The sequence below is a fragment of the Anopheles merus genome, chromosome 2L (assembly GCF_017562075.2).
Source record: "Anopheles merus strain MAF chromosome 2L, AmerM5.1, whole genome shotgun sequence".
NCBI classification, from domain to species: Eukaryota; Metazoa; Arthropoda; class Insecta; order Diptera; family Culicidae; genus Anopheles; species Anopheles merus.
This window is the reverse complement of record NC_054083.1, coordinates 33929091-33952951: the sequence shown is the minus strand read 5'-3', so window position 1 is coordinate 33952951 and position 23861 is coordinate 33929091. Positions and strand designations below refer to the sequence as shown.

The 23861-nt window shown below is 44.2% G+C and overlaps 1 protein-coding gene across 1 annotated transcript; it reads right to left on the bottom strand.

The window, feature by feature from the left end:
* Window positions 1–6634: 6634 nt before the first annotated feature.
* LOC121592323 (DNA-directed RNA polymerase II subunit RPB1-like) lies at window positions 6635–7810 on the bottom strand. Its single transcript, XM_041913723.1, has one exon. The coding sequence runs from the start codon at window positions 7808–7810 to the stop codon at window positions 6635–6637; it is 1176 nt and encodes a 391-aa protein (XP_041769657.1).
* Between the last annotated feature and the right edge of the window lie 16051 nt (window positions 7811–23861).

Here is a 23861-nt window from a genome sequence, read left to right as displayed (position 1 = left end):
TTACACTGGGCGTATGTTTCACCCCTTCGCTAGCTTCGCTTTTACCCCTCTCTCCCCCTTCCTTTTGTGCGCTTCCGAACAAATCGCTTCAACAACATATTGAACATCAAAACGTTCAATCGTACAACGTCATAAACATATTCGTACAGCTTAACAACTCATCTCCAGGAGGACATGGAATTCCACTCCCAGCACCCTCGGTCCTTTCGTTTTGAGGAAAACTATTCGTAATCATTCCGGCTGCAAAACAAAGGAAGGATGCCACCAGAGGTTTTATCACCTCTCATATCGTTACTTTTATTAATCCTAAATGTCCGCGCGGTAAGATTTATGCAGTATTTGCACTGCCAATTGGTTTCGCGGTTTAATTTATGCGCACAGCGGCCACCACGCAAAACAAGAAAAGAAACAAAGGGAAACATCAAACCAAGCTTCGAAAGCATCGACAACCTGCGACGCTGCGAGGGGAAGCAGACGGTACAAACATACCTACATGCATCATAAAAAAAGGCAGCAAAAAGTGTCGGACGCTTTTCCAACCTCTTCGGAATGAGGCAGCAAGCAGCAAAACAGCATACGTTCCTGAGGCACCGCACCAATGTATTCGATCGGCTCGGTTGTAAATAAGAGATTTTATTTCCATTTCCTTCCCGATGCGTTCCCGAAGGGCGTAAGAATGTTGCCGCCTGCTTTGCTGGACTGGGGAGCGTGAGGTTGGTTTTCGAATTCGAACCATACGATCGTTTGTAGGCAGCAGCCTGTTTCCGTTGAAGCGATCGTTCTCGCACGGACAGGCCAGTTCTTGTCGTTCAATAACTAATTGAAACATATTTCGTCGGTTCGGGGTTGTGGGTTCGGTTGGGCTTCAAATTAAAATACTCCGTACCGATCGTAAATCGATCAGCCAATCGATCGACTTTGGGCGCCCAAAGCTAAGCCGTTGACCATTCCCTGAGAGCGGATCCCATCGCGTTGAATGTTTTACAGCCTGCTCGAAACATCAACTCCCGGTCTTTACTTTGTATGTTTTGTACGGACAAGTACCGGTGCTACCTGTCCCAGGGTACGCTACTCATTCTGCAATGGTTGGTTGGTTGCAGGGGTTTACTTTTTCTTGCCAACGTCTTAAATATAAATTAAGACAAAAAATTGGACCGTTTGGGGCTGATCTTGGAGATACATCGTTTTTGTTTCGCAGTTTCGCTGTGGGTTTTGTTCTTTTTCTGCCGTTGTAGTTTAACGTAAGAATGCATTTTCGTGCACAGGTTGGTAAGGTTCAATTTGGTTCCTTCTCAACAGCGTCAAGATGGTTCACGCCAATGGTCACAGCGAAGATCTTCATCTTGCACTGAAGGGTGCTGAAATGCAGAAGCCCAAAGCTATTATCGGTTTGAGTTATTCTTGCAATTACCGAATCGATCCTCCCATCACCCGGTTGCGATTGGATAATGAAAGCTGGTGTTGTTTACCTTTTCACCACCGGCATGATCGTTTGCGTGTAAGCAATGGCTGAGAAAGTGTATGCTTTTTTGGGTGTGTGTGTGTGTATGTTATATTTCGTTGGAAGAACGATTGAAAAATGTGCACATTTTTTTTGTGCTACCAATTAAAACCAGCAACTCTGTTTCAAATCATCAAACAAAGTTTACGATCGATGGTAGGATTGGGGCTAAAATCGATATCTTTATTTGTTTGCTGGCGTTTTAATGTTTCAGCAGATGGCGGCTCTAGCTTTTAAGTAAATTGTTCCTAATCATTGTACCGTGGTCGTAATGAAATACAAATAATCACTGAGGTTGAGTCAAAATGGTCCACGATCTCTTGAGAATCGTTTGAATAAGTTTCGTTTCATCATCAACATTATAGCCATTACTAACTATAATCTGTAATGTGTGCATCTATTCTATTAAGGTGTAGATCTATTTGTGTGATTAGGATATAGTATCAAAAATGTCTGATATATCTTTTCAGCCTCAGAACTACTCCATTCCTGTTTTTTCATTGGTTCAATTAATTGCGTTGTATATTCAATCCTTGATAAAGATGTATAAATCTGATATGATAACAGTCACTATTGATCTTTTTCTTCTTTTGGCTCAACAACCGTTGTCGGTTAAGGCCTCCCTGGGGCCTACGGTTAAGGCCTACGTATGGCGACACGCTCCATTTGGGGCTTGAACCCATGACAAGCATGTTGTTAAGTTGTACGAGTTGACGACTGTACCACGAGAGCGGGTTAGCTTTTGATCACGTTATAATAAATTTAGTATAGTAACTCGTTAAATATCTTGAATATGAATGTAATTGTATAATCTATGAAAATTACATAGCGAAATTCCTTTGATATAATTGCTCCATACAAACACAATTAAATGAGTTCCAACAACATTCAATGTTATTTGGCGTTTTAACTTTGCTCCAAATTCTTAAAAAATTACATGAATCTTCATGAAATAATGAAAGTTTCTCAAGAAATTTCTTCTGGGACAGAGGGACTCGTTTCCTAGCAAACGTACTTTAATGGGTGTAAGGTCATGGTAGAGACAAAATGCTGACGAATATGTCAACTTTTTGAAACAACTAGATAACGGCTGTTTTCGTTATCGTAAAAAAACAAAACAAAAAAAACAGTGACAAAACTTGAACAAGAAAAAGCTATGCCACCTGACAAAAGCTCATGCCTCTTCTGTCTACTCTTTGTGAATAAGAGGCGAAAGAACTCCGTTGGAGCCAAAGCCTCTATAAACAGTTCAAACAAACAAACGTACTCTTTGTGAACCTCAACAGAGATATGCTAAACATGTAAAACTGTTTGATGTAACTAAAAAGTAACTTTTCTAATCGCTGCTTCAGGCTAAAATCTAGTGATAAAAGCTCAACAAACTAATGAATGCTCACGTTTTGACCAATTTATCATGGTTTTTCCGCTACCGTGGATCACACCGAATATCTCAGATTGCGTTGCAATACATAAAAAAAAGTGCAAAAATGTTCAATTTTACACACAAAATGTGCAATACTTACCTGTCAATTTCCAGCAGCATCTTCCGATCACAATTGAACTTCTACAGCAGATCACCTTTGCCAAACGAATATGAAACAAACCGACACTATGACCATGACATTCCAGGTTCACCGGTCAACCGATGGTACGGAACTGAGATGCCACCGAACCACACGGTCACTTTGCGTAATCAATTTCACTTTTGTTTAGGTACACCACGGAACGAAAAAAAGCATTTCTAACGACAGCTGTGGACAGCTACCGAAAAAAACAAGCAAACACAGCCACCCAACACGCGTATCAACGTTGATCGTACGGGCAACTCAGCGACACACTAAGGGCCCCACTGCAGGTTCGTTGTGTGTGCACTCACGAAATAAACCATAACGTTGTGCGCCCAAGCTTGTAGCTTCACTGTGGCACGTAAACGAAACGCTGACTTGTGCGTAAACATAAGACACTGCGCGGTCCCGAAGAAGGTGGTCCCGTTCGGGTGGGTCCAACGCGGTGTGTCTGATAAGCGACTCGGTGCGGAAGAAAGGTGCGCATCCTTGAACCTGGCCAGCGCATTATAAAACCGTGCTGGCGCCGGAAAAAGCAGTACACTTTGCTTCCGCCTCTCATCCGCTTCGGTACGCACCGATACACCGCATTCCCGTGCAATTGCTTCGACATAATAGTGTTCCGGTGTGTGCATTTCCGCTGTTACGTAGCCGCTTCCGAGTGAAAATGAGTTGCTCAATGGTGCAGATTGTTTTGGGTGCAGTTCTCATCGCGCTGCTGGCGTGCTCGTCCGTGCACGGGTTCAAGGACCAGTACTTCGATATGGCAGAGTCGGAATCGCAAGAGTACGTACCGACCGTGGTTGGCGAGGACAATCGGCTGCCCTGCCCGTACGCTGCTCACGGTGTGCGCCCGCCCCAGGGCGAATGTCAGGACTGTGGATTTGTGATCGTGGAGAAGCGCCATCACTACTGCATTCCCGGCAAGAGCGTCATCAAGGTGCTGCGTCGCAAACCGTCCTGCAGCTGCAAGGGACAGAACCAGCACGGTAACATGGGCACGGGATACTACGGAGCGGAAAGCAAGGTTGTGCCGAACTATGAGGCTCCATCGTCGGCTGCTCAGGGACCGTCGCCAGTGGCGGTGAGTGGAGGCGGATCCGATCAGGTGTCGCGAATGCTGCGCACGCTCATCAACGATCAGCACCGCGGAAGCAGCTATGGGGACGCGGTCGAGAAGGCAGCTACTCCCCAGTACCGGACGTTGGATTCGAACAATGCTCAGCGATCCTTCAACTAAACTGCCGAATAGAGAGAGAGAAAGGGAGAGTAGGTTGGATAAAGGATGTAAATAAGTTATCAAGAGATGGGCGGAAAGATGTTTCAGAGTTGATTTTTGTTTGTTAAATGGATTAAATTATTCAACTACCGGTAAGGGAGTAATGTAAGCGTTTTGTTACAAAATAAAAGAATATTCAAGCTGCGCAGCTTTTATGCGAAATAGGGATTTTTATTTGAACTTTATGCGATCATTGAACGATTTACTTCACATGATGACAGTGAAAATAATAAAGCTATAGCAATATTCATAACAAGATCATACGTTTGTCAACGTCCGTAAACAAAGGAATCAATTATACTGCCCTTACTTTCGTTCCTTGTGAGATGTAAGATGTAAGAAAAATTGTTAAAGACCATCAAAAACATTCAAAATTTGATCTTGATCATGAGCCCAAAGTATTTGAAAACTACATTAACGCCTTGATTCATCTATAGTCAAATTCATTTGCATTCACAAGAAGTGCCATATTAAAAGCAAATAATAAAAATGTTTGAGTGTTCTATGAAAGTTATGAAGGTCCAAGAGCCGTCATCTACGCAGAAAAGAACCGTATGCGGCTTGCGAGCCGTACTTCGCTGGTCACTGACCTTAACTATTAAAACATCGATTGTATAGGCATCAAAACGTGAATGGTTCCAGAAAGTTCAACACGATAGGCAGTCGGCCTAGTGATAGTTACTGAGAAATTGAAGTTATCGAACAAGCTATGCAAAGATTGAATTCATGTCTGTACGCCTCGGGTATAAATCTGGTATCGAATCAGGGATGGATGTAGGATATCGTCAGTACGTTGGGACAAAAAAACAAAAATTAATTTGTCGCATACGGTCTACTGTAACGAAGGGATTTTCGTCGTTCGTCCCAACGTGCTGAGCTCTATTGTCTTGTAAAAAGTAAAAATTTCATTTTCTTGTCAAGATTTACCTCTGAACTCAGCCATATGCAGAAGTTTGTACTTCACTCGTACCGTCTTATCAGTCTTGCTGCTTCAATTGTGCAATCATCATGAGACAGTTGTCTTTTGGATGATGCTCTCGGTCCTGTTGTTCTATAACATGAAAACCCCTTTATAAGAACCATGAGAACAATATGCCTAGCATGGTAGTTGAAATCTGCAACATCGTTCTTATGATTACTTAATCTGGGAAGATTAAAACCGTGACACGCTCCCGTCGATTTTTGATGGTCGGCGAAAACATTGTAAAATTTCGTTCAAATATTTAACTGTTTATAACTTCCACGTGCTATCGAAAATTCTTCAATGATACAATTTTCCGTAGAGTAACAATCATAATAGATCAATGAGCTTCTTCTATTTGGCGTAACGTCCTACGCGGAAATGCCGACCTATACAGATACAGGCTTTCGAGACTTAATGCATTACCACGTAGCCGGAAGGTCAATCCTTGCTACGGAGGGACGGTCCATTCTAGGCTTGAACCCATGATGAGCATGTTATTGAGTCATTCGAGTTGAAGACTGTACCACGGGACCGCCCTGGTCGATGAGCATCTAGCCCTTTTTAAGCAGCTTGTTAAATTAGGGTAATATTTACCAATTTTAGAACATGAGATTCATCAGTACGAGATGGTGGTCTCTGAATGGGAATCAAATAATTTAAAGTCTTGTGAAAGATTGTATATGTATTAATTAGATCAGTGGTCGGCGTAGAAAGGGCTGTATGGGTCGAATTTTAGCCTGAATGGCATTATATGGAACTCTACTGACTGTTTTATTGCGTTTACATGCAGCAAATTTTAAAGACCACTGCATGAAACTGATCCATATACTCCATGGGACATCTTCAGCCACACATTAGAGCCTTTGGCCGCACTCACTCACACTCAGTGCTGTACACTTGCACGAGAGTCACACAGGCACACATAAATTCATACAGTGCGACCTATATTTAATTATTATTTACACATTCCTTACGTGCATGGTGTCGCAGTTGTTGCTGCTGATATCTTTTGCTTATTGGGTCCTTTTACCATATTTTTTACCATCAGACACGTCTTTATGTAATCACAAGCCGGACGTGCCTGAGGGAAAGACTGTGAGCATAAACAGCTTTTGATGTTTCGGTCGTTTTCTACTTTTTGGGCATTAAGATATTGCAGCTGTGAAAGTGGAGAGCGTAAACTATAAAACCGTAAAAAATTGTTTAGAAAGAAAAATCAATGATTGTTTTTTTTTGTTTAAGAATTGCTGTGCAAATTTATTAAAAACATTTACAATAAATAACTGTATGCTAACAAAGTACATCAAAACACTTTCCCACCCGCTCTAATAGCTGTAGCTATGGCTGGGACGCGAGTGTTCAGCACAGCCGCACGTCTTCTTCGATGTCTTCGGATAGGTCGGTACCGGTGCCTTCGATTCGTAGCTGCCCGCGCTGGGCTTCGGATAGCTGGGCGCATTGTACGACATCGAGGGGTAGCGTGGCGCCGCCGTGTACGGAGCGTAGGTGGCGGTCGGTGGATGGGCAGTGGGGTAGGTGTAAGGATGGGCTGGCGGCGTGGGATGCGCTGGGTAGGAGGTAGGATGGCCGGTGGTACAGGGAGCCGGAGTGGTTGGCTTATAGTAAGGCTTGGGAGTAGTTGCGCAAGGCTCCTTTGGTGCACCGTACTGTACACGCGCGTACGATTCTTTCGGCGGGCTGTACACTTCATGCTGCTGGGCGTAAGACTTCTTCGGGGATTCGTACATCTCAACCGATGCTCCGTAGGTCGGTTTCTGCACGGGGTAAGGCTTCTTGGGCGATTCCTTCTCCGGAGCGTAGGTCGCTTTGCATGGCACGTGCGGAGTGTACGGCTTCTTGGGCGGCTCGTACGACTCCTTCTCGGGAGCGTAGGTCGGTTTGCATGGTGGAGTGTACGGCTTCTTGGTCGGTTCGTGAGCGCAAGGCTTTGGCGTAGGTTCGTACACCTTGTGCACGGGTTCGTAGGTCTCCTTCGGCTTGTCGCACGGTTCCTTCGGTGGCGTGTAAGGCTTTTTGCTGCATTCGCACGGTTTCTTCGGGTATTCGCAGGGTTTCTTGTGCTGCGGTTCGTACGGCGTGTAGTGGGCGGGCGAAGCGGGTGCAGCTGGATCGTGCATCAGCGAGCAGATGATCTGCTGGAGCAGGTTCTTGGACAGTTTCTTCGGTGCCGCCCCAGGCAGCTGCACACAGATAGACACGGGCAGCCGTTTGCCGGCACACTGGCCATCCTTGCACGGTCCCATGGGCATGTAGTGATCGGTAGTCGGATGTTCCTCGCTGCTCTCGACGCTGCCATAAAGATGGGCGCTAGGAGTTTCGGGATAGATTCCTACCCGCTTGCTCGCAACGTAACTGTGAGCAGGACAGTCGGCGGGCGATGCTGGAGCTTTTGCACCGTACACTGGTGTCATGCTGCTGCAGCTAACCATCTGCATACAGATGACGAGCAACGTCGAGCCGAAAAGTGCTGCCAGCTTCATCTTGTAGCAATAGATTCCGAGTTTCACCGAACTTTAAACTCTTTTAAAAGAAATGGTTGTACAATTAACACAAATTTGTAGAAAGAAATTTTCCTAACTCCACACACTGCTAGTCACCTTCTTTGGAGCTCCTATTACTGAAACTCGCTGTTGAGCGAATGAAGACTGAATGATGAGTATGATTGTTGCACCACGCGCTGTTGGTTTATATAGTGCACACGCAAAAAAGCAGCCCTTTTCAGGCGTGCTGTACAGGTGTCACATAATTGGTTCGCATTACGATACCGAACGTGTGACGCACACGTACCTTAAAAAAATTAAAACTAGACGAGGCCCGCTTGGGGACCCTTGGCTGCGTCCGACGGCTAATGTTTCACTGATAGGGAGTGTACAAAAAAGTGCATCACGAAAATGGCTTTTCCCCGGGTCTGGTCTGCACAGCGAGCGAAAGAACGTAAAACGTGAGTGTGTATTATTATTATGACTATTGTTATAGTTTTAGTTACAGCAAAACGAATGATTACAGTGTTAACTGAACGGTTTGTCATAGGTGACGCAAAACGTAGGCATAATTTAGAAGTAGTTCAGCTTTCGGTAAAGAAGCATGTTCTAGCGTACGGGATAGGGTTACGCTGTTTCGGTCAGGCTTTAAAACCACGGGCTGACCTTCAAACGGTACGGTGGAACGTGTGTTGGGGTCAGCCTGTCTACAGTTGCTGCACTGTTGCACACGGCTTGACGAGACTTGATGCATGATGTAAGACGTGTAATAATAATTTGAGACTTAAGTCTACTAACTTTCATCTACATACATTTCAGTAGGTATTTTGCAATTATTGGATGCAGCTGGATTTCAAATCTGCCCGAAATAAATGTAACAACAACGATCAGTTTATTTTAGCAATTAAGATTTTCAAATATCTTTAAAGTACAGTAATTATCCATTTGCTGTTGCTGTTAGAGTGAAAGTCCCTGTGTTTTGACCGCTCCCGGGAAAGAAGATCAGAAGCTCCTGTCGGCCTCCGTACCAATAACTGGCAATACAGCTGGTAAATGGTTCAAATGTGCAGGATATTCAAACAAAACATATTAAGGGATTTACACAGCTTTAAATGTTTGATTCAATTTATTTCTATTCGAGAAGGACATAAAACATCAATAATAATCTAGGTTTTATAGCAAATTATGGTAAGAAAATGGTAAATAATGATTTTTACTAAACAGTTAAATAATTATTCGGTTTGCGCGTAGTGTATTGCATATTTAATCTTCGAATTTCGCGTTTCCCTTTAAAATTCCCATAACGGTATCCAGAATGTACACAAATGCATGTGGCTTCGTACGATAGACCAAACAGTAAAAAGCAAAATAGTTTTTAAGTGTAAAAAATGGAAATTTACATTATCTCTTGTTAAAAAGCATAAAACCGATTTAAAGAGTTCTGGTTCAGTATGCTAGGGCAGTGGGTTACAATAATAAGGTAATCAGTAGTAAATACAATGTTTTTCATGGAGTAGTTTACTTTTTCAGGCCTAAAACATATGGAGTTTTTATATTGCCTTCTTGAGCAGTCAACTGAGTGTTAAAATGTGTACAGGGTGGCATCGTAGAAGTGATACACTTTGTTTTTGTAATAAAATTGACACCAGGTTTGATTTCTCTTAGAAATCGATTTAAATAGCTTCTATTGGTACTAAGAGCCGGTCTCATGGTACAGTCGTCAACTCGTACGACTTAACAACATGCCCGTCATGGGTTCAAGCCCCAAATAGACCGTGCCGCCATACGTAGGACTGACTATCCTGCTATGGGGGGAAATCAATAAGTCACTGAAAGCCAACCCCACAAGTGTGTTGCCAGGCCTTGACCGGCATCGGTTGTTGAGCCAAAGAAGAAGAAGAAGAAGATTGGTACTAAACCTGCATTTCACTCAATTTATTTCAAATCTTGCACCTTTACACTTGATAACCGCCCGTAGGCGCTTTTGGAAATCGTTGCAGGCCGCACGCACAACTTCATCCGGCATTTCACCCATATCTTTAACAACCGTGTCATGAATCCGTCCAAATGCAAATGTTGTTTTTTGCCCGGTTTGTTCTTTGGAACAACCATGCCTGTCTCCTCGTATCAATTGATGGTCCTATAGATGAATAATCGACTTAAATTGAGATGAGATAGTTTCTGCCTAATCTGTATGTTTGTCAATCCATGCAAATGCGAGATTTTTATTTGTTCTCGACTTGAATCTATTATAATATATGAGAAAACTTAAGTGAGCACTAAGTGTACATTTTTTACGATAAATAGTAAACAAATTAAGCCGTCAAAATATGCCCATGAGTTTGACACTCAGTGATAGAAAACACAAAAAAGGGGTACTCGAATAGGTGTATCACTTCTACGATGCCACCCTGTACACTTGTTGAAGTACCGTTGCCATTTTTATTTAGTTTTTATCGATTTTTATACAAACGTACAAAGAAAAGGAAAATAAGTTTTAGGCTCTACTAGAAAATTTATTTATTATTCAGATATTTTTCATACTGATGATCTTAAATAAAGATTTTTTTTTTAAATAAACATTGCAAAACAATAACCATAGGTAAATATTGTTTTAAATATTGTAACACAGTCATAGAACTCACGTTGAACCTATCGTTCCCCGTCTTCTTAGTAAGCATCCTCTTGGCTAAATTGCATAACCATAGTTCAAGTGCAAATATGCTCAAAACATGACAAAAAAGATAACAAAATATCTTCTTTCGTAAGCGGCAACAGTGGGTACTACTGTTTCTGTCCTCGAGCCCCCGGTCACCCTGTTGCTTTTTGCCATTTTCTCTGACGGTTCGGGACCGATGGTTTACGTTGGCCAGCAATAGTTTGTTATTTAAATGCTGCAAGCAACAACCGAACCAGACGGCACACCCTAAGTGGTAGGCACTTTTTCGCGCGTAACCATATACCACTCCAGCGAAAACAGTAGTGCGTACTCTTGCACGTGAGTTGAGCTGCCAACCGACGCTTGAAGAGTTTGGCTCAAGCCGCTGCGCCAAAGCACCTGGTAGGTTAGCAACCAAGTACCGTCACGTACGTGTTTGACACATACACATACAGCCAGACAAACGGCACTGAACGCCAACTGGAACGCAGGGAAGTGATATATCGGTCAACGGAAGTCTTGTACCGCGTTTCGACCCATGCACATCGGAAGTAGAACCACAGCAAAAAAAAAAAACTTACGCAAAAATCCATGAATTTCAAACTAGAACAGAATGAGTAGTGAAGAAAAAAATTAACGACTGGAAAAGAACCAGGTTACATTTTGCAGTGCTAAGTCGTCCAACTTGCAAACGACACGTTTCAAGCGTTGACTAGTAACGTGACGATACTGATTTTTGATACATCTAATGCTTTAGCTGATCCTAAAAAAGGAATAGTGCTAATACCGTACTAATCTTCTGTTTGTTGTTCATTTCCGACTACTTTTTTCTACCGAAGCGTTTATCGAGTAAATAAAGTGGCATATGGACGACATTGAACATTGGAATACGGAAATAAGTAAAGTTATGTCATGACCGTCATGGTCACTAGCCCCATGCCCACATACGTAGGACTGACTATCCTACTATAGGTATTCAATAAGTCAATGAAAACAAAACCCATTTGTGGTACAGGCATACCTTGACCGACCACGGCGGTTGTGCCTAAGAATAAGAATAAGTTAAGTTATGTTCCTTGGCTTTAACACTATTCTACGGTGTGAAGTTCACATTCATCACTGTCAACTGATGGCAAAACACTGGGAGTTGACATAAGTACCATTAGATATGGTATTTAGAAGATGAAAGAAGTGTGAAAACAAATCTTTCGGAACATCCAACTTCAAGAAGCTTTCAACAAGATGTCATCTAGAATACGCTACTACTGTTTTTGCAATTGATTTCGTTGGAAAATCCATAGGATATTATTGAAACAATACAAATCAGCTGGTACATCTCAAAACAATACAATCAGCTGGTACATCAGCTGGTCTGCAAAATAATCCAGTAGCATTGCATTCTTTAAATTTCAGCTGATTAGTCCCATAATATTCCAGTCCCATGATGAAGATCAAATTGAACAGCTCCAAAAAAAGAACTCATTTCCCTCAAAAACAACCGAACTGGAATCACTAGAAGCAGTGAAAACACATTTAAACCATTCATAAGTATCACATCAAATATTTAATCCCATTTCTTCCAGCACTACTTGGTGGAAACCTGACGCAACCCTCGGTCGTGATACATGGTGATACATCTTTTAGTCCAACAATGACCATAACATCCATCGCCATAAACACGCGGTGCTTTGTTATCGCCATCTAATGGGCCACCGCGGATGGCTGTGCAGAACAAGTTGTCCGAGTGTCCTCTGTTGCAAGGAATATATGCACATCATCACCCTCGGCTAGGTGTAATCGATCCACATCCCGCCCCCGGGGGGAAAGGTGCGCACTCTAAAGAAGGCACCACAAGCAGAAACGCCCCACGAAGCCGCCCGAAAGCCGCATCGACGACCATCGATGGAGGTCTACCGCTGGGCCAGGCCGTGGACATGTCTAGCGCTTGAAACTGGACCTCCGCAACAGGCCTCCCTCGAAACGGAGCCGGCGTAGACTCAATGACAAATGTCAGCATGTGTGAATGCCTTCTAGGGACGGCGGAGACGTGCCTCGTTTCATAAGCAATAAAAATGGAAAATATATGATTTTTTTTGGTGTTGGTAACCATTCCGTTCCCGTTCTTTGAAGGTACCAGGTCTGGCAGAGTTTAAATTGTTGCATCAAGTATCGTCTTGGGCAGTTTTTGCTACACTCGGGTGAGGATCATGGATCTTTGGGCTAGGGAAGCAACCTTTTTTATAACGAGACTTCTAGCGTATGCTTTGGATGCAGGGGAAACCTGCCAGAGGCTGGTCCGCTATGACGAATCTATTTGATCGGGTCAACTCTGACGTGTTGTGATGTGTTGGACGTCAAAGGGTGTGTACGTCTGCTTCAAGCACATGATCATGCTTCTCCCAAGGAAGCATTGCTTGGATGACGGACAAGTTTTATTGACTTTGAACTGTTTACTCATGCTACGGTGCCGCACACGACAACGCATAGGTGATGATGGATTTTAGGACGATTAATCATACCCAGGCAGCAACGACGGTGTTGATGCATCAAAACTTAAACTGATGTGTTTTGAGTTTCCCACAGATGCGTCAGATTGTTGCAAATTAAACAGTTCTTTTATCCTTTTAATTTAATTCAATATTCGCTGAGTGATAAAAGCTTCACCACAGAAACATAACCTTGCTCTACCGATTATCGCCCTCTAATCGCACGCATTTGTCTCTGCGCAGGGTCACACTACGCCTGCGGTAGCAAGATGTATGTGCGAAGACTGTCGCAGAAGGATTTTTTCCTGTTTCAAAAGGCACATTATAAAAATAAAATAAAAAAACCAACCAAATAAAAACGTCCTCATCGAGTGATTTATTCGCGCTTGCTGCGTTGACCGCAGCGCGACCCGATATAACATAATCGCACCCTCTGCGGATGGGTTCGCCTGCCTTCGGACGCGCTGCGAGTTTGGTTGTCGCGTGTACCGTGATTTAAAGTGATCGTTTTGAAACGCGCTGCAGAAAATGATGTTAATGTTGTCGTTGTTGTTTTTCCTTCCTCTCGCCGCCCCTCCACAGCGTTCTTCACGCTTTCAGTGGGCTAAAAATGCAAAAAAAACTGTCCTCGCTTGACGGTACACCGGACCGGACTGGCGCATGCGAGATGTGGTCACGCTGCGGCCAGCAAGCACCGAACCCGTCTCAGGTGTCAACAGTAGTTGAACAAGTTTATGCAAATTCTGGCAATTTTTCATAACCTCATTCTTTGGCTCACGCAAATCGCAACCAGATTATGCGCCGTGCGTCCCGCATCGGCTGGGCGCACTGCCACGGCCGCCTCGTCCTCGTCGGGCGGCTGCAGCACCGCCGTGTGTGCCGTTTGGATTGGATTGTTATTTTTTAATTTGACAAATGATAAATTTCCGACACCCGGGGCCTCGCAGTTGTGCGAGTGTCGCGCGATGTTGTGAATATAATTAAAGCAAACAAAAAAAGTAGAAACTTCCCTTTCGGTGGACAGCAAAGCTTGTTGGACTTTGGGTAGATGGCAGGTTTTTGAAGAGAGAATCGCAAATTTATGACGAGCTGTTTTACAAAAGCTCAAAACTCGAGGCGCTTTTATTTTGTAATCCCACTGCTAATCGCCGATGATGCTGACAGGAATGCTGTCATCAGCTGGTCAGCAGACGGACGGAGTCGGTTTCAAAATTTTCTCACAGGTGCATTTGCAACTGAAATGCATCTTTGTCTTCCCACGAAACTAAAAAAAAAACAGCCATCCATATGGAGGAAATGGAAAGAAAAACAGCCAAGAAATATGAAAGAAAAGCAAGACATTCTTCCGATACTCTTCGCCGCTTGGATGCTTGAGCACAAAGTTTAGGTAAATATTTTCGTTTGAAAAATTGAACGAAAACATCCTCCACTACCAGTGGTGGTGTTAGAAATGCCGACCGTTCAAGTGCAGGACAACAGCGAAAAAAAACCCCGGGATCTCAAGTGGGGGCTTACCGTTCGCGCCCAAGTGTGCCTCCAGAAACCGACACGGGAAGGCAATGGCATCGGCACTCGAAGTCTCTCGAACACTGTCGTTTTGTCTGGCTGTCAGTGGTGGTGGTGGTGACCTGCTGAACCGGGTGCGCGGTTCGGCAACAAAAAGCCGGACTTTGGGCCATCCTGCGGAACGTTTCTTTTGACACCTTTTGGGCTAGCTCGCATCGCGCCCCTTCTTGTAGCATCGCCAACGAATAATTGTATCGATAAATACCGCCCGAAGGATAGGACGTAGCCGCGGAGGAGGAGAGGTTAAAAATAATATCGATATCATTCACTCGTCCCCGATCTGCCGTTCGGTCGTGCGTTGAAGTCTTTTGATCGTGGGTTCCGCTTTTTTTCGAAAAAGCTAAAATCCACAACAACGGCATCCGTCGTAAGACGTCGCGGCTAACGTAAATTCCAAAGCGCGGGACGCACCATTGTCCAATTGTAACAACATTTGCCCGCCCGTCTGTCCTCTCTCTTGCGGCCGTCTGCCTTCGCTAGTCCGTCGTGTGGGTCATGACGGTGCGGAATGCGCGAGCCGCTGCGCAATGGTCGCCATCATTTAGCCGAGCGCGGGGACGGAGCACGGTGACGTTTACTTAGGGCGGTGTTTTTAGAGGTTTAGTTTGGGAATGTTTCTTCTTTATTTTGCTTCCCTTTTCGGCAGTTTTTATTTATTCACACTCGCATGTATGGCCGATGCGATAGGGAAATGCAGTTGTGTGAAGCGTTTTTCTTTTGTACAGTTCTTTGCTGTTGAAAAAAAGGCAACAGTTTCTGTTCCCGGTTGTACAGCATGTTTGAATTGATAACATTTTAGAGAGATTTGAAAGAGGTTTCTATTGCAAACGTGTTTGTTTCTTTTTTCAAGATACGAATGACGTTTTTGTTTAATTACATGCGGGAAATGATTTGAGCGTAAAGTGTAACCGATGAAAAACTCTTTAAAACGTGTGCAAATCTTCCCATCCATAATATTTAAAAACAGACCAAAAAACCACAAATAATTACTTCCTATCTGTTTCATGTTTAAAAAAACAGCAAAACAAAATAAAATGAAATAAAAAGCCATACACATTGTTTCAAATTTGAAGATTATAAAAGCAATGAAAAGGGTTTATAAAACATCGAAAAGAACTGTCAAACAAACTGCGCGTGCGTGACTTTCCATTCAAATCAGCAAAGCAACATGCGGCAACTGTATCGCCACTCAGTATCGCCCGTCGAATGAGACAAATCAACCGAAGCGCAGGCCAATAAAGCCATCAATACCCGGGAAGGTTAAATCAGAGCTGGTTGAACTTTCCGTTACGGCTCGACCCGGGGCCCCGATAGCAGCGTTCGGGTCGGGCTGCCTGCCACATCGCCAGCGCCATATCGAATGGATGATAAGTGAGCCTAGGAGAGCCGTGCTGTTTTGCTTTGCGTCCGCGCACGCTCGGGACCGCTTGCGGTGCGCTAAACTAGGTGCGATTCCCAAACCTTCCACTCCACACTCCACTCCCCAGCAACACAAACACCCAAACCAAACAAACACCCAATGGGGGCGGCTGGGGAGAGAGAAATATGAAACCCATTCCAGGCCGGTTGGTGCCGGTGGTTGTTGTCTCCGCGGCCACGCTCTATCGTTAATCCATGAAAATTTCCTATTTAATTTCAGCCCACTCCCCCCGGTATCTCCCGCATGGCCGAGATTGCTAGAGCCGAGAAAAATTGACAAATTGTTTCCCCCAAAAAATTCGGCACAAACACACGGACGTCACGAACTGCATGGGTTTGCTGGCACGGCAGGAGATCGAGGGAGAAACAAAAAAAAAAAACAGAAACCCCCATAACCGACCCACGAGAGGGCGCTTTGGCTTGTGAACAAATTACTTACCACAGCAAGCAACCGACAACCGACCACAACAACAACAGCATCGAGGGCATCATCGATCCTTGCCAGCTTGCCGTCACTTGCAGAGTGTTTCGTTTTTTTTGTCCACAAGCTCCATACAGTTCCATATCACCCCGAACCAGGTTTAGGGAGCTGGGAGCGGTTCAGTGAAGATGGAAGGGCCACAGAATCGGGCGGGATCGACGGGATTTCTCGCACCAGTTTACGATGGTAATTAATTTGATAAATTAATATGTTAATGGTGCCTGAGCAGTACAAATAGGTCCGACCGATTGCCGAGCTCATTTTTCATCGGCATTCCACCAACCTTGTGTCCTCGCAGGGTGTACAATCTGCCGCACCCACCATGCCCGGTATCACATGATCAGTTTTCACGATCGTCGCACGAAAATCACGATCACGATTCCGTATTTTTCCCGCCACATCGAACGCCGGCCGCTTCGCTTGCGGTAGAGCGACAAGAGCGAAAGACTTAAACGAGAGCATACCGACGAACTGCGTCCCCGGTACGATCGAGTTCGGGTCTCCCGCGGAGCAGGTAACGATATTCGGAAGATTTATCGATTCGGAAAGAAAAATCGAGTCTTCTATCGGAGGGTTGTGGATGAAGAGAGAGAGAGAGAGGAGAAGAAAAGCAAAATAGAAGAGAAAAAAAACAGAGCAACAAAACGCCGCTCAGGGGATGGGATCTTTCGCTGCTCGACGCTGCAGCTAGATCAAAAATAGAAACATAGAAGCGGTACCGACAGTGAGCGCAGTAGTGTCAATTAGTACACCGTGGATTAGAACAATTGTCCACGCGGGATGTCACGTTGAGTTTTCCCACCGTAAAATGGTGCATTTTATGGTTGGCGCTTGTTCGGGCCGGCTGATTATCGGGTTGACGCATTCGGGGGTAAGGCTGTCCGGCTGTGCTGTCCCCCAAAGTGTCCGGTTGGTGTCCGTTGGGAAGCACGGACGAAGCCGAGCATGATCCGTTGATCATCGACCTCGGGTGCTGCGGATTATGATCAAGCGCACGCTGTCTAATTGCTGTTTATTGCCATTTTTACTACCGGGCAGAACTTACGCCTAGTTACTAGACGGACTCTACAGGGCTGTCCGTCTGGCATCCCTGGGAACTTTTCTCCCAGGCTGTAGCTCAAAAACTCCACAAAAGTAGGGTAGAAGTAGACAAAAGCTAAAACGTACCATCGGCTGATCAAGCTTCCACTCCGATCGGGGAGGAAATTGTTTAGCTATACGTTAAACCAGGCGCGTCTTTCAACAGGTGGCCGCGCGGAACTGCGGTACAGGCATGTGCGATTGATTGACCCCGACGTCGATAAAAAGGGAAAATAATTTATTGCAGAGCCCCGGAATGTACGCTCGCTCTCGGGCCAAGCGTTTATGATGATGTTTCTGTTATTTTTCTTAGATTCGAACGTAGCTTTGACGTTTCGTGTAAACTTCGCCCCCTGTTTTTTTACACGCATGGTTTGTACGGTGGTTGATAATGCGTCGCCCAGTTTAATGGGCGTGTGTGTGTGTGTGTTTTGGGGTGAGAGGGCCTTCCCATTTATTGATCGGTTTGCTGGGCAGGCTTTGTTTGTTTAATTTTCCGCATGCCATCGCACCATCGCGCCAGCCAGCCGGCAACAGGTGAATGATGGCAGGATATCGAGAGCGTGTGGTGTGTGCTCGATCTGTATACGAGTGTGTGTGGGTTAGTCTTCTTATAACGGTTCGCTTGATTAAGACAATCGCAACATCTTGATGGTGAGTTTACGAGGCCGGATAATAAACGCAAAGTGAGCGAAATGAAATCGATAGTCCTGAGAAATGAGGATTGTTGGTTTTGTTTTCAGTATGATTTGATAAATGGAACACATTTTTCCCCATCAAGACAATGTAGCGTTGGAGGAAAATTGTTCATTAAGGATTTTGTAATGGAAACAGGGATTTATCTTATAGACAATATCTAAGAATGTACCAGAGCAACAGAATATTACAAGTCCTTAAGGTGTAATTTTCTGTTCTTATTTATGATTTTAATAATGAAAGGTGAGAAATTATCTCAAAAAGAATTACTAATACACGAATAAGAATTCCGTGGCAATTGAGATAATAATCTGTACTGAATAATCTCTTATTCTATAAAATAAATATTAGAAACATATAAAAGCATTCCCTATTCAAATTCATGCGCAATTGCTAACCATATCATTTTAAAGCTGTTTATGGCAAAGGCAATATCCCAGCTAACTTAAAGCCCGCGATCGCCATTAACCTGTGCAAGAATTATCGTCTATGCATTCCCATTAACTGAACGGGGGCAGCACAGCATTCATAATGCATCTCCACGCATTAATCTGCCGAAGCAGGCGAGGCGTAAGCATTCACGTTTGCCAACCGAAGCAATGGATAAGCCGCAGTGAACACACTGCGACTTTAAGGCTCCGATTCGCCGGGGTCCTTTTTCAATGTCCACTGTCCGTAGTTCGGCTGACCGTAGTTTGCCGTTCGGCGGGTTACGTGGTGAAATATGCATTCATTTTTCAGCTGGAGTTGGAGGCAAAAAATATGCACACACACACACACACACACACACACACACACACACCATATCCCTTGCGGCTACTTGCAGAAGGATGGAAGTTTTAAACGATTTCCGAACCCAATCCAGAAGCCAATCGATTCGATTACCGATCGATTCCCGGCCGGGGCTAGGCTGAGAACGAGAAAAGCTCATGGCTGCAAAACGTGCAACCGTGAACGAAACATCACCGGCCAGGACCTAAACGGGACCACGACGGGGTTGTGCGAAAGTCTCCCGCCGGTTTCGAATCATCGTTACACATCGCTCATCGGCCGGATGGAAGCCACCGGGCGTTTTTTTTTGGTTGTTGTGCCCGCGCGCGAATGCATCCCGATGCTGTGGCTGCACCGCTGGGTGCACTCTTCACGCGCCATTTTCGGCCTGCACGGGAGGTGCGCTCGGACGGCACGGGTTTGCGGCCCGTGCGCCCATGCCGGGTTTGTGTTAATAATAAAATAAATTTTAGCACATTGCAAATTATCATTTGACAGTTTGGTGTTCGCGCCATTCGGCGTGAAGCGTTTGCCATCGATCCAGTGTTGCTGCTGCTGCTGCTGCAATGGTGTGCGATTTATGGCATTCAATGTTGACCCCCCGTTGGAGTGGCTTAGAAGGAGAGAGAGAGAGAGAGAGAGAGAGAGAGAGAGAGAGAGAGAGAGAGAGAGAGAGACAGGGAGGGTCTACTGATCTACAGCCGTGCGCTTAGGAGCAGCAGCTCCGATCGAACCGATCGTGTTTGAAACAACGTTTGACGTTTGAGCTTCACAGCCGCCGGCAGACCGCAGCCGAAAGGCTATTAATTTCCGCACAATTGCTGACTCAAATCGATTACAAATTTATTTACACGCACCGCATGCAGTACGGGCCGGGGATGGAATTCCGTCTGCGATGATATGCCTGGCGGGAGCTCCATCATGGGCTCGCATCGAACATGCTTGACCTCCCCGCGGTGATAGGGGTTCAAAGCTGAGCCTCACCTCTGGCCCCGGCGACGGACTGTTTTCGCCCGCTCAATGGGGAGGATAATTGCGCTGACGGTGTATCGACAGCGGGGCTGGTTGGATGATCGCGCACTGGATCTTCTTACTGCATTGGACTGTCTATCGGAGTCTCAAAGCCAATCTTTAAGCCGTCGTTTCGTCGGGCGAGCTGATGGCAAGCAAGGTGGGGTAGATCATAAGCCAGAAGATGAGAATTCACCGGTCTAGAACGCGCTTAGGCTTTGGAACTATTTTTCTTTGGTTTAGAATCCACACTAGCGCCACCTCCCGCCGTGCGGCTGAGTAGCGACCGTTTGTGGTCTTTAAGTACCCGTGTAAAGAATGATAAACTAGCGGGCGTGGATCGGAGGGAGCGAACATTCGGATCCGTAGGGGGTGAATGTGATCGGTTGAAATGGATCCGTTTTGTGCTGCGGGAAGGTTTCTCATACTCCTATGATCTGTTAAAAATCTATGATTAAATTTGTTTTTTGTTTGTTGTTTGTTGACATTAATCTGCTAGCGGCAGTTGGTTTGAAATTTCGATTAAATAATTTGAAAGCGTTATTCGAATTTTATTAGGAGATCGTTGCAAAATTGTTATTATAAGGTTAAGTTCTTTCGCTTTTGATTAGTTTTCCAAATGTTTTGGTATGTGTTGCACAAATGTTTTCAATTCGTTCGGCAGTTTATGTTGGTTTGCAGCTAATAAGCCATTAAATTGTTTTATCGTTGGATTAGAGCAATCAAACCAAAATTTGTAATATTATATTGAAATGTAGTTAAAATTATTTTAAAAAAATCTGAATTCCATAACTACCTTTTTTGTACAATTTATAATTTTCAATTTTTTTTTTGGGAAATTAGCTTAGATCATGTAAACGAAGTAACCCTGTGCAAACAAAGTAATCGTGGAGCGATCGGTTCATTCTAGTTTTTGTAAGTCAAAACTCATCTGTTGAAGAGAACGGTCATATAAAAACTTGTCAATAAATAACTTGTCATAAGCGTTTCAAAGAACCGAGTTCCTTTAGATCATCTGAACAAGGAGTGCGCAAAGAATAAAAAGCATATTCAATTAGCTATACAATTGTTTCTTCAACGAAGAATGAAAGAAGAGCGAATCAAATGAAAAATGCATGGGACTGCCAAGGTGTATGTGAAAGGATCTTCTGATGATCGTTGTTACTTTCTGGAAAAGGTGTGTTAACTAAAAATTAACAAGGGAATATAACTCCTTTACAAAAAATAGAATTCAACGAATGTAAATAATTCGTAATAGCTAAGTATAACTTTATAAAAATAAACCCTATGTAATTACATTTTTCATTGTTTGTAACTCCCACCGACCCATTATTTTGTTGCAAAACGTTTCCATTTTTTCACTCCAAAACTTTATCTCACTAATCAATCGATTGCGCTCCCTGTTCGCTAATGAAATTCAGTCCAACCTGTCATTATTTGCCTTGCTCGCCATAAAACAATCCACCATAAATGTCACCTGAAAAGCCTCGGTACGACGGTAGGCCTTTCCGGATTTCCCACCACACACACACACACACACACACACACACCACACACACACACACACACACACACACACACACACAGCAAAAAACATTCCACGATCGAGATCGAACTGCGGGCACGCGTGCGCGTGGCGCTCATCCAGGCAACACAATGGGCAACAGCAAACAATCTACCACTCTCCCCACCAAGGCGTCTTATTCGATTTTTACAGTTTACATTCCTGTCGGTTTGGCACGACCGCCCCGGACGGCACAGTGACTGACAGGACTCGTAAAATGTAATCAGCAACGAGAGAGTGAGAGCGTGCTTGGCTTGCCCTCGACACGTTCGCATGAAAAATTGACTAACAACCCGATGGGAAAATGCGATGGCTAAATATGCACGCCACAAACGGATGGAGTGACGGGACAAGTGGAAGGAAATGCTACAAAACCGAACCAACAGCTAGACGTACCACACGTGGAAAGAAATGCCGTTTGTAACGATAAAAACGTAAAGCATAGTCTGCGCATTCGATAATAATTTCTTAATTGAGAAATAGTTTTTTTTTTCTCTCCTCCACTCAGCACCGTTTCCCTTCATCCCTTTCGATTCTCTGAAAGGAAGTAAAGTTTGGATCTTGAAGAAGTTGAAACCAAACGTGCCTTTACTTTGTGCACCTTTTCCCGGAGCGAAACGTTTGGGGAGGTTTATTAGAACAATAAAATTTCATCAACCACCAGCACGAGCCGGCGAGAAACATAGTTTATGAGTCGGTTGGGAAGCAGGAAAGACACACTACTCCCCACTGGACACGTGGAATAGGAAGTAGAATGGGTACGACTTGAAACGGTTTTGGGAAAGTGGATTGTTTGTGGAACGTTTCCGTACTTCGATTGCCATCTGTCTTTTGTCACCGGTTGCGGAAAACGAGGCGAAGAAGAGATGAAAAAAGGTACGCAATAATTTACGTGACACTTTATCGCAACACAACACGTGTGGTCATGGTGTTGTAAGCCCATGAGTCAGGATGAGAATGGTTGACTAATATATGTTCGAACGTAAATTAGGTACCAGCGACGAAAGCATCTCAAATGATTAATCCAAATTTGTTGATCACTTTTGAACAGTAGAATGCTTGCAAATCTAAATGATATGGAACGTTCTTGGGATTGGAATATAAGTTTTGGAAGTGTTGTTGAAAATCGCAAATGGCAATCAGGCAAATGTGGTTACATTACATTGATCGAAGGTATTGTTATTTAGCATTTACAGGGTAGCATCGTAGAAGTGATACACCTATTCGAGTGCCCCTGTATTGTGTTTTTTGGCACTGTGTGTCAAACTCATGGGCATATTTTGACAGCTTAATTTGTGTACTATTTATCGTGAAAAACGTACACTTAGTATTCACTTCAGTTTTCGCATATATTATAATGGATTCAAGTTGCGAACAAATAAAAATTCTGCATTTGCATGGATTGACAAACATACAGATTAGGCAGAAACTATCTCATCTCAATTTAAGTTGATTATTCGTCTACCGGACCATCAAGCGATACAAGGAGACAGGCACTGTTGTTCCAAAGCAGAAACCAAAGGGCAAAAAACGGAGTGTCCGTACTCCAGCGGTGATCAAGCTCGCTCGGGAAGAAAAATGGCGCGTGAAATGAACATGAGTCACTTTGCCATGCAAAACATTCTGAAAAAAGACCTTGATTACATAGCGTCTAAAAACACACAAATTCACGGCTTAACCAGCAAAAATATATCCGAAAGGGTGACCAAATCTCGCTTGTTGCTGAATTTTTAACGCAGGCCACAACATCATCTTTTCGGACGAAAAACTGTTCATTCTGGAGGAATCCTTAAATAAGCCGAATTATCGTATTCATGGAGCATGTATTCGGGATATAACAGCCGATAAAAGAACAGTCGAACGGTATCAAAATGCGTCAGCTGTGGTGGTTTGGGAAGCTATCTCGGCCAAAGGGAACTTTTCGTTATTGTTTATCGTCAAAGGCGTGAAGATCAAAAAGGAGTACTATTTAGAACACGTTCTTCAAGGCCACTTGAAACCATACGCTAAGAAGCTTTTTGGCAATGACAGCTTTTGCTTCCAACAGGATTCAGCTCCAGCCCATAAGGCTTCGATCGTTCAGAAGTGGTGCAAGGAGCATTTGTCATGTTTTATCAGTGCATCGGGATGCCCTGAGTCGTCTCCAGATTTGAACCCGTTAGACTCCACCAGATGTGGATATATGCTTGGAAAGTTGGGCAACGTCAAATATTTGCATTTGGACGGATTGAAGACACGGTTGTTAAAGATATGGGACGAAATGCCGGATGAAGTTGTGCGTGTGGCCTGCAACGATTTCCAAAAGCGCCTACGGGCGG

Excerpts from the sequence above, each read along its gene's own strand:
- LOC121592323 (XM_041913723.1), bottom strand. The coding sequence starts at position 7,810 with ATGAAGCTGGCAGCACTTTTCGGCTCGACGTTGCTCGTCATCTGTATG.